Below are 12,120 nucleotides of genomic sequence, written 5' to 3' on the forward strand. Positions count from 1 at the left end.
ATAGCTTTAATTATGTTGAGGTATGTTCCCTCCAGTCCAATTCCCTCTAGGACTTTGAACATAAATGCATGCTGAATTTTGTCAAAAGCCTTTTCTGCATCCAGATGGCAATGTGGTTTTTGTCTTTGAGTCCATTTACATGATTGATGACGTTTATTGACTTGCATATATTGAACCATCCCTGCATCTTTGGAATAAAGCCTACTTGATCATGGTGAAGGATCTTTTTGATGATCTGTATGGGGTTTGCAATTATTTTGTTGAGAATTTTTACATCTGTGCTCTTTAAGGATTTGGTTGTGTCTTTACCTGGTTAACCTGGTTTGGGTATTAGAGTGATGATGGCTTCATTGAAGGAATTTGGGAGTTCTCCCTCTGTTTCTATCATTTTGAATAATTTAAGTAGTATTGGTTGGAGGTCTTCTTTAAATGTCTGGTAGAATTCTGCTGTTAATCTATCTGGGCCTGGGATTTTTTTAGTCGGGAGGCTTTGTATTATTGTTTCAATTTCCTTATATGTTATGGGTCTGTTTAAACTGTTAATCTCTTTGGTTTAACTTTGGTGATTCTCATGATTTTAGATATCCATCCATTTCTTTTAGGTTTTCAAATTTAGTAGAGTATAGGTTTTTAAAGTATTCCCTTATAATGGTTTGGATCTTTTGGGTGTCGTTATGTTTCCCCTTTCATCTCTTATTTTGTTGATTTGGAGGTTTTCTTTCTTTCTTTTTGTTAACTGGGCTAAGGGTCTGTCTATGTTGTTTAATTTTCAAAGAACCAACTCTTAGATTCATTGGTTCTGAAGGTCTGAGCTCTGATCTGAAATCAACTCAGAGTTCAGACCTTCACAGATTCTTTGTATTGTTTTCTTTGTTTCTATTTCATTAATTTCTGCTTTGGTTTTTGTTATTTCTTCTCTTCTGCTTGGTTTGGGTTTTATTTGTTCTTCCTTTCCAGCATCTGCAGTTGTAGTGTTAAGCCATTTATTTGTGGTCTTTCTGATTTTTTTAATGTTGGCACTTAGAGCTATAAAGTTCCCTCTTAGGACTGTTGTTAAAGGGTCCCAGAGGTTTTCTTGTGTTGTATTGTTCTTTTTGTTGAATTCTAGGAATTCTTTTATTTCTTTCTTAATTTCTCCTTTGATCCACTCATCATTTAGGAGTTTGCTGTTTAATCTCCGTGAGTTTGTGTAGCTACTAGGGCTTCTTCCAGTGTTGATTTTGAGCTTTATTCCTTTGTGGTCTGATAGAATATAGTGTATTCTTTGGAGTTTGGGTGGAATAATTGAAAGATGTCTGTTAGGTCCATTTGATGTATGGTATCATTTAATTCAGACATCTCTCTGTTTATTCTTTGTCGAGTTGACCTGTCTAATGGAGACAGAGGGGTTTTGAAGTCCCCTACTATTACCGAGTTGGGATTAATCTGTGTCTTAATGTCCTGTAGTGTTGTTTTTATGAATTTCAGTGCACCAGAGTTTGGTGTCATATGTGTTCAGGATTGTAATATCTTCCTGGTTAATGTTCTTTTGATCAGAATTAAGTGACCCTCTTTATCTCTTCTGATTAGTTTTAGTTTAAAGTCTGTTTTTCTAGATATTAGAATTGTAACCCCTGTTTGTTTCTTAGTGCCATTTTCTTGAAATATTCTTTTCCATCCTTTTACCTAAGGTAGTACCTGTCCTTGAAGGTGAAATGGGTTTCTTGCAGACAACAAAAAGATGGATTTTGTTTCTTAATCCGTTCAACTAGCCTATGTCTTTTGACAGGCCCTTCTGGCTTTCATAGTTTGTATTGATAATACTGTAATTCTGATAGGCTTTCCTTTGTATGTGACTTGTTTTTTTTTTTTTTTTCTGCTTTCAGTATTCTCTCTTTGTTCTGTACATTTAGTGTTTTTACTGTGGTATGCTGTTGGGAGTTTCTTTTCTGATTCTGTCTATTTAGTGTTCTATGTTCTTGTATTTGTGTGGGGATCGCATTCCTTAATTTTGGGAAATTCTCTTTTACAATCCTTTTGAAGATCTGGTCAATATCATTAACCTGAGATTGTCCCCCTTCTTCTGTGCCTATGATACATATATTTGTCTTTTCATGTTGTCTCATATCTCCTACATATTCCATTCCTGTGATTTTAAATTTTTTTCATAATATTTGCTTGAGTGGTCTAATTCTTCAAGTTTATCCTGCAGTGTTGATACTCTGTTTTCCATTTCATTCATTCTAGTGGTGTTGTTTCAAGTTAACTTACTGAGTTTTGTACTTCCGTCCTAAGTTTTCTTCAATGTTTCTGTCTCTTTTGTGAATTCATTCAGAAGTTTATCCCTCTCTTCTCTTAGTTCTTTGATTTGTTTGTTCTTGTGTTCTTTACATTCGTTGAATTCCTTGATCAAGTTTATGACTGTCCTTTTAAATTCTGTGTCCTGGGTTATTTCTAGGAGGTCCTCCTTGTAGAACTCTTCTGTAGGACTGGTGAAATTTGGTGGGGACATAGTGTTTTGGCTTTCCATTTTATTATTTTTTTCATTGTGATTTTGGCATGTGAATTTCTTTTGTTTGTGATTCTGGTATGAAAATCAAGTCCTCTTTTGTTGAGTTGAGGTTTGCTTCTGTTTGTATTATTAGTATGCCTTCGATTTTTTTTTTCCTTTCTTTTTTATTTTTTTTATTGTCTTTTTGAGACAGGGTCTCCCTGTAGCCCCAGCTGTCCTGGAACTCACTATGTAGACCAGGCTGGCCTTGAATTCACAGAGATCCACCTGCCTCTGCTTCCCAAGTGCTGGGATTAAAGGCATGCGCCACCACACCCTGCTGCCTTAGTTGTTTTCTTAATGGGTTTGTAGAACTGGTTGGTCTAGGTTTCAGGTTTTCTCAGATTTTATTTTGGAGGGAACTGATAGCTTCAGATCAGCTACTCAGGAGTTCCCACAGAAGCCCAAGCCAGGGTCCATCCAGTTAGGTGCACTCAGTCTTCCTTCTAACACTTGGATACCTACTAGCAGTTACTGAGAGTACTGTTTGGAAGTTCCTTAAGGGGAGGCCCAATTTTGGTACTCTCAGGCGATCTGTTGAGTTTTCAGTGTTTAAGCCAGATGGAGGCCAGAATAGCCACTCTCAGGCTGTCTGCTAAGGCCTGAATCTTACCCTACCATAGGGCAGAGGTCTGCTCTGGTGCCCTGGGAGGGGTCCCAAGTAATCCCAGTGTGAGGGTTGGGTATGGCACGATTTGGGGGAGCTTACCACCACATGGATGTGAATCGAGGTGCTCTCAGGTGTTCTGTTGAGTTCTCAGTGTCTTAAGTCAGATGGAGGCCAGAACAGCCACTCTCAGGCTGTCTACTACGTCTGATGCTATTTTGATTCTTTTTTAAAAAAATAAATAATTTATTGAGAATTTCATACATGCATACAAGATGTTTTGATCAAATCCATGCCCACGCCTTCCCCTCTAACTCCTCCCATATCTCCCCATCACTTTTTTCTGATAACTTCATGAACTCTTTCTTCTTGATTTTTTTCTTTTTAAATGGGGCTTTTGGCTACTCTAACATTCCCCCAATCTGAAGAGGTAACCCTAAAATCTTTTAAGGGATTAGATAAAAGCTCTCAAATATTTTCAACATTTTTGGCCTTTGGAATTTGGAGTATGTTGCTAAGAGGCCCAAGGACGTTGTGACTTTTAGCCAAGAAACTGGCTACTTTTCTTTGGGGTCTTTTTACCCTAACTGCCTAGCCAATTCCTACCTCCTATTCTTATCACACCATCCTCTGAAGAGGTTACCCAAATTGCCCATAGGGAATCAGGACGCAGACCGTTGTGGCTTCTTCCATGTGGAACAGGAATGCAGGGGGAGGCAATTGGAGTACCCCTTCAGTGGGTCTATCTAAAAGACTCCCAAATTGTATAACTCATATCTCTAGGGGGGAAAAGAAAATCCTTGAATTGTGAATAGGAGGTGTGAAGGGGAAGTAAAGGCAAGAGTAATTAGCATTACAAGTTTTAGGCAGGTAACTAGAAAAGAAGTCAGAATAGGTCAATTTTCAAATGTTCATATGAGAGTCCATTGGAATTTCTTGACAAGGGTTTCCAAAAGCATCCCTCTATTGGGTTCCACCTCATTTTTCTTTTGTTTGCAAAGACTGGACTCTAGAGTGATGGATTCAAGATTTGTTTTCAGGTATTTTGATAGTTCTTGGAGTGGTTAGAATCAGTGTCAGTTCCCTCTCAAAGGCTTCTAGATAGGGGGAGAAAACAAATTTATCTATCATTTTAGAACAATAGCTGGTTGTCTCCCTTAGCTACAGGTGGGCACTACAGTATTGGAGACCAAGATTTGAAGTTTTACATCTGAGCAGCACTTTCTGGTTAGGAACAGAAATCATCAATGAGAAATAATTCTCTAAATAACTTTTTATATTGACTTAAGCCTAATGTCTGGGAAATGTAATCCCTTGAGCTCTTAAAGAAATATTCTGATAACTTTACTCTTTGGTTATCCTTTCCTTTTGGGTGTTTATGACCATACATTTGGCCCAAATAACTCTATTTATTTTTATACTTAAGGTCATTTGAGGATCTGTTCCTCAGGGGGTCATATGTCCATAGGCCCCTGGAATTTAGTCGACCTTGGAGGGCAAGGGGCAAAAACTTCCTTTATGTCCCTCTGACCACATTAGTATAGGCCTCAAAGTTTTGTTGTTAAACATCCAATAAGGTTGTTTCCACCAGTTTGGTACTTTTAATTATCATGTTCTATGTAGATAAAGCTTGATGCTATTTTGATTCTTAAAGTAAAAATTAGGTCATGAAAACAGTCATGATGGCATTGGAAATGTTAAGTCTTAACTATTCGGGAGATAATACTAATTTAAGTGAATTGATTAACTTTCTGAAAGAGAAACATGTTTATTCATAAAAGCAATAATGAATCAGAGGCTTTTTGCTGTGGAGGATTATTATGCATGGTTACTTGCAGGTCCTCCTGCTAAACAGCTGGGAAGTGAGTTTTTTTCTTTCTTTCTTTTTTTTCTTTTTTGATCTTTTTTGAGACAAGGTCTCCCTGTAGCCCCTGCTGGCCTAGAACTCCCAGTGTAGACCAGGCTGGCCTCAAACTCACAGAGCTCCACCTGCCATTTGCCTCACAAGTCCTGGGATTAAAGTTGTGCACCACCACACCCGGTTTATGAATTGATTGTTTTTTAAAATTTGTATGTATGTACCTGTATGATTGTATGTTGTGTGTGTGTGCATTTGTGTGTGTGTGTGTGTGTGCGCGCGCGCGCGCGTGGGTGCGCATGTGCATGCATTTGTCTGTATACATAGACCAGAGAGGGTGATGGTTCCTATGAAGCTGGAGTTACTGTTAGTTGTGAGGTGCCCTATATGGCTCCTGGGAACTGAACTCAGGTTCTTTAGAAGACCAGGGAGTGTTCTTAACCTCTCTGCCATCTCTCCAGCCCCAGTTGATTTTTATAGAGCCATTTTTGTCCATTATTGCTATTAGATTGTACCATTTAAGGATTTTACAAATGTGGATTGGAAATATTTGTTGTGATTAACAAAAAAGGAGACAATTATTTCAGATTCTTCCAAGGAAATTAGTTTTGTATCATAAAATAACTGAAGCTGTTTTTCTGCTTCTCCTTTCTGATGACTTGGACCCTCTTCATGGAGTAGGTTGGCTGAAACCATAGCTACCGTTAAAGTAGAGTACATAAGACTCAGTTAACTAAAGTTGTCAAACTTCTAATTCTGGATCTAGAATCGTTTGCTGTATGGGTTTCCAGGAAGGCTCAGCAAGATGGCTCAGCAGACTTGCTGCCAAGCCTAATAACTTTTTTATTACCGGAAATACATATGATGAACAGAAACACATGTGATAGACAGAGAGAACACACTTCTACAAGTTGTCCTCTGACTTTCCGCACATGTGCTGTGGTGCACACCCACAAAATAATAATAATAAATGAGTAAATGTTTAAAAAACCCAAGAACTTCTAATGCTAGTTATAGCTGTTTAGAAGAATGGACAACATCTTTTTTTTTCCCCATAGAATTCAAGAAATTTTCTTTTTTTCCCCCTTCAGAAAATGGTCAATTTTAGACAAACACTTTTTAGGATGTTTCATAACATACAGTATTGAAACTCATAAAAATGCATTTGTTGCACTGACCTGTAATCATATCACTTGGGAGGCTGGGCAGGAGAATTCTAAGCTTAAGGCAAGCTTGGGCAACTTGGCAAAACTGTGTCTCAAAATAAATAAATAAAGTTAATTTAAAAAAATAAATAGGAAAAAAATTCGTTACTGAAGTTACTGAATTTTAGTCCCTTTGCAGAATCTGTATGTCCTGTCCTCTTCTTTATCCCTGTTTTATGTTTTGTCTATGTCCATGAATGTTGCTACTTTTGAATATTGTCCTTATTAATTCTTTCTAAATTTCTCTTTCACGTTTTCTTCCTGGATTTGCTGTTTCCTTCAGTCTCACCTCAAGGTCAGTATGCTTTCACTCAAACAAAGATAATGTAATTGAGGATCATGTACTAACATTATTTTCCATTCTCACAGGAAACTAAAATGTTAGAACTTATTCTAGGATAAGTGATCATAGAAATCAGTTTTAAGTGCAAAAAATATTCAGAATACAAGATTTGCTACAATCATAGATGCAAACTTCTGTGCTTTGGAGTATATCGAGCATAGTTACAATGCAAGACTTAGACTGAGTAGGTTTTCACTGAGAGAACTGAGATATAAAAACCCACCAGGGGAATAAGGAGGGGAGAAATCATTTTCTTGTTGTTCATACTTTTTTGGCGATGTCTTTTTATCAAGCAGGGTAAAATGAGCAATTAGCAACTGAATTGAAATGTGAAAATTGACAGGGTTCAAAAATGAGCATGTTAATTAATACTGTGTGCATTCTACCTAGCAACTTTCTTCTAGTGATAATGAAATTATCTATGGTTCCTATATACAAGAACCCATCTTTTTTATTCTTATGGCTAGCCTTAGGATGGGCAGATTATTATTCTCATGAATAACTAAGAATAAGGACCGGAATTTCTTCAGGTTCAGGCAGCCAAATAATGATAATGTAGTTGGTATTTTGTTTTAGTCTTCTCCCCACCCCAAGACAGGGTTTAACTAGGTAACCCATATTGGCTTCAAATTCCTGATCTTCCTGTCTCAGTGTTCTGAGTGTTTCATTACAGGTGTGTCTCATTATGCTCAACTTTTTTCATTTCATCTTCAGATCTCTTTATATTATATGCATTCAAACCTAAGAAATAACTATAGATTGTTTGAATTTTCTGAGATTTCCCATTTATAAGCTTTTTCTCTATAACATTAGGATAATTATAAAAGGTGATATATAGAGATAAATGAACCAATCCAAATCTCACTGCAACTGAATCGCACAGTGTAAATAGCTATCAGATGGCACTGTTATATTGCCCCTTCTTGCCTTTTTAATGGAACGCCGTTTAGCCCATTATATTATAGCACAATGTCATACATTTCAGATTCTTTACCCCACTGCACTATTTTTCCTGACTCATACTAGTATTAGTAAAGTATAAATCAGATTCCCATTTCAAAGTTTCTGAGAAGTGTGTCATTGAGCGAGTTTGTTGCTGTTCAAATCCAGTGATAGCACTGGACAGTATAATTTCGTGGAATCATAGAATCATGCAGCACATGACTGTGCATGCATAGAACTGTTTCATCTGCAATACTTGATACTTGAAGACTTTACTTACTTTTGGAAAAGTTTTGTTTTATGTGTGTGTTTGCCTGCATGTATGTATGTGCACCATATATATACCCGATGCCCATGGAGGTCAGAAGAGGACATCAGATCCCCTGGAGCTAGAGTTTCAGACAGTTGTGACTCACTACGTGGGTATTCGGAATTGAACCCAGGTCCTCTGGAAGTGCAGCACATGCATGCCTTTAGTCCTAGCACAAAAATCAATTCACAGTGAATCAAAGACTTTAATACAAGACCTCAAACATTGAAACTCCTAGAGAAAATACTTCCAGATTGGAAGCACAGGTAAAGACTTTCTGAAAAGCTCATGAAGTAATAGCAAGAATTAAGAAATGATATTTCATGAAATTAAAAAGCTTCTACACTGCAGTGGAAACAGTTAACAAGAGTCAAGATATGGTCTGCACAATTGGAGAAAATCTTTGCCAGTGATACATCTGGCAGAAGTTGCTATTTAGTATGTATAAAGCATTCAAGGCTAGGCATGGTGGCGCATGCCTTTAGTCCCAGCACTAGGGAGGCAGAGGCAGGCGGATCTCTGTGAGTTCAAGGCCAGCCTGGTCCACATAGTGAGTTCCAGGACAGCTGGGGCTACAGAGAGACCCTGTTTTAAAAAGACCAAAAAAAAATTTTTTTTTTCAAAAAAATTAAACACCCGTACTAGTCCAGTCCAGAAATGCATAAATCAACAGAAAATTCTCAGAGAATTATTGCGAAGGCCAGTAAACATGGAAAAAAAATCCTTATCAATCTTGGAACTGGAAATCTTAGACTCCACTGAGTTCTATATCATCCTAATTTGAATGACTGTCATCATGAAAACAGCAAATGCTGGTGAAGACAAACTGGAGGGTAAAGGAAATGTTATACATTATTGGTGAGAATGTAAGTTTAGTATAGGCACATAGAAATAAATCAGTGTAGCGGTTCCTTACATTACTAGAACTGAAACTACCACATTATGTCTCTGTACTACTTCTGTGTACATACACCAAGGAATCAGCATGCTAGAGAGATAGGTATGCCTCCATGCTTATCATAATATTATTTCCAGTAGCCAAATTAAGGCATCAGCCTAGGTGTCCATCAGTAGATGAATAAAGACATTGTGGCAACAACGAAGATTTATTCAGTCATATAGAAGAGTAAAATTAGGTTGCTTTCAGGAAAATAGTTAGCCAAAATAAACCATACTCAAAGACAAGTCCTATAGTGATTTCTCTCGCATATGAGAGAAAGAGTTGAATTTCTGTATTTACATCTGTTTGTATCATCTTTAAATAATATTTTATATCTATGTATATGCACACACATAGAGACAGAAGAGGGACTATTTAGGAATAGGAAAATTGGTAGAGGGAACGGGAGGAGGAGATGGTTCCTGATAATTGAAAGAAACTGTCCTTATTAAAAACATCACTTTATACAATGAATATGCCCTAATAAAATATTCTTAAATTTTTAATTTTTAATTATATGAGGGTACACCCATATTGTGCACTGCCTGCAGAAGAGGATGTCAGATCCCCTGGACCTGCAGTTAGGGAAAGTTGTTAGCCACCATGTGGGTGCTGGTAATTGAATCCTGGTCCTCTGCAAGAACAGCCAGTGCTCTTAAGTGCTGAGCCATTTCTACAGCCCCTAATAAAATATTTTTAAAACTGAGTGTCTAGGTTTAAATAACCAACTTAAACTTAATGGAAAGCAGAAGTTGGATCACAAGACACAAATTTACCCTTGAGTGCTGTTCCAGAAAACTTGTAAACCTATCCAGTCTTCTGAATTAAGATAAAAGTAGGACAGTTAAGAATATCTTCAGCGTGTTTTAACTGTTTAGAATTTGCGGACTCAGATTTGTATCATGCAAAGTTTTATGTAGGTTGCACTATGTACAGATATATATGTTGAGGGAATGCTGGGTGATATTTCAGAGACAATCTGTAAAGGTGGAGTATTGGAGGAGACTGAGCTGTGGTGCTGATGCTTTGCAACTGTGTCTCGCTTTCCTACTTTCTTGCCTCCTAAGATCTCTTCCGATATTCAGTTGGGTTTTTCATTAGTTTAATGAGGACAACAATTCATCTGGCTTATTAAAATTTAATTCTTTTTAAAAATTATTTAATAACCAAATACTTAGAACAAGAATTTCATTACAACAGCATTGACATATTCAATAACAATTTTCTGAGCTAAGATATATCTCTTTCAAAATTGACTGTAAATTTTTAGGTTCACAGTTGAATTAATACAGTTATACAATATTGAACTCTGTATAAAGCCCATAAGACATAAAATTGAATGAGGTTTTAACCTTTAAGAAACATCTGCATTTCATTTTAAAATATATTGTTTCATACAGAAAACAATATCATTTTTAATGCTACCAACACTTAGATGTTTGCATATGCATCTCTAATCTCTATGTACCTGAGTATTACTAGTCAGAGTCGGTTACTTTCTGAGATCCTTGGCACCTGAGCATGGATATAAGGTCATCAGGTAGATTTTAATGGTAGTATTTTTCACCTCTACTAATTAACATGAAGCAAATTTTTATGCTTCTTCCTCAAATATAACAAATTTTTTAAGCACATGCTTGTCTAATCTCTAGATATCTGATTATTAGTACTCACAATCAGTTACTTTCTGAGTTCCTTGGCATCTGAGCATGGACATAAAGTCCTCAGGTAGATTTCAATGGTAATGTTTTTCACATCTACTAATTATTAAGGAGTAAATTTTTTGCTTTGAAGAGTTATTTTTTTAATCATTATTTTTAAAAAAATTTAATAACTACATGATTAGAAGAAGCATTTCACTACAGCCTCAACATATTCAGTAACACACTCCAGAGCAAGAGTACATCTCTTTCACACGTGGGTGCAAATTTCTAGGTTCACAGTTGAAGTAATACAGTTATACAATATTGAACTCGGTATAAGCCTTGTAAGACATTAAATTGAATGAGTTTTTAACCTTTAAAAAAGATCTCCATTTCATTTTAGATTATATTGTTCCTTGCAGAAAGACTCATTGTTTTTGCTACTAACACTGAGATGTTACCACATGCATCTCTTAATCTGTGTGTATCTATTACTAGTAATAATCGGTTGCACTGAGATACTTGGCGCCTGTGTATGTCTATAAAGTAATCGGGTAGATTTCAATGGTAACGTTTATCACCTCTACTAATTAGCCTGACATAAATTTCTATGCTTTCTCCTCAAATATAATACATTTTAAAAAAATTGTTGATTTTGTGTGTGTGTGTGTGTATATCACACAGAACATCCCAAACCATCTTATTCAACTATACACACACTTCCAAGATGGCACCCTCACATACATACTGGAGCCCACATACTCTGTCATCCCTGTTACTGTCCTCTGTGTTGTCGACATCCCCAGCCATTCTCCAGTGCTTGTCTGTCTGGTGAATCTAGGCAGTCTATCTAGAGATCCCTGTTTTAGGAAGATTGGATGTTCCTCATCTAGCAGTAATCAGTTGTCAATACTCCTTTAGATAAGATTGGGGTCTGCTGTTCGTTTTCCCAGTTCTATGCTGGGTTACAATCTGGGAGTCCCTAGGGCCACCCTGGCCAACAACTCAAAAGAAGGTGTCTCCTAACTGGCATTGTTTCTTGTTATGTAGCCTTTAGCTATGCATATGGACTCTTAAAGAGATATTATATGTATATTTGTCATCAGGTTGTTGGACAAATATGATTCCCTAAGGCCATACAGTTGGCCCAGATAAACCAATTTATTTCTACTCTTAAGGTCGTTTGAGGATCTGTTCCTCAGGGTTCACATGGGCTTGGGAGGGGCCCTTGGCTCCTTTCTTTTACCAGTTCCGCCTATGTGAAGATAAGTCAAAGGTCCTGCACCACCATGATTGGCTTCACTTGGAAGCATGGAGGACATAATTCCTCTGCGTTGACGCTCCTCTTTGTAGACTGGACACTGGTTTAAGTCCATCTGGTGGGGTCTCCTCGGCCTCCTTGATCAAGAGGATAGGTGACCTACCACAATTACAGGACATTTAGAGAGATGCTCATAGTCCCCTGGAACTAGTCGACCTAGGAGGGCAAGGAGCAAAAAGTGTCCTTTATGTCCCTCTGACCAAATTAGTATAAGCCTCAAAGTATGTCTGTTAAACATCCAAGAAGGCTAGTTCCACCAGTCTGGTACTTTTAATTACTGTGTGCCATGTAGATAAATCTTGGGCAAAGACCAATTATTTTCAGATAAATTTTACCTAGACATATATTTCTTGATCTGCTATGTATAATTTGTCAGTAGGTTGTAGGAGTAATATGGTTACCTCTGGTTTTCAAAACTACC

General features: G+C 37.1%; 1 protein-coding gene across 11 annotated transcripts in view; it reads left to right on the plus strand.

The window, feature by feature from the left end:
- Positions 1-12,120, plus strand: part of Erc1 (ELKS/RAB6-interacting/CAST family member 1) — a 537,557-nt gene that overhangs the window by 224,509 nt on the left and 300,928 nt on the right. For 8 of the 11 annotated variants that reach the window (XM_008839745.3, XM_029566790.1, XM_008839744.3 and 5 more), the window contains one exon: positions 6,484-6,495. The exons of the other annotated variants lie outside the window; for them this stretch is intronic. In XM_008839745.3, coding sequence (XP_008837967.1) covers positions 6,484-6,495 — 12 coding nt within the window. The remainder of the gene's footprint in view (positions 1-6,483; positions 6,496-12,120) is intronic. 11 annotated transcript variants of the gene reach the window in all.

The sequence above is a fragment of the Nannospalax galili genome, unplaced genomic scaffold (genome assembly GCF_000622305.1).
Source record: "Nannospalax galili isolate Female #2095 unplaced genomic scaffold, S.galili_v1.0 scaffold199, whole genome shotgun sequence".
NCBI lineage: Eukaryota > Metazoa > Chordata > Mammalia > Rodentia > Spalacidae > Nannospalax > Nannospalax galili.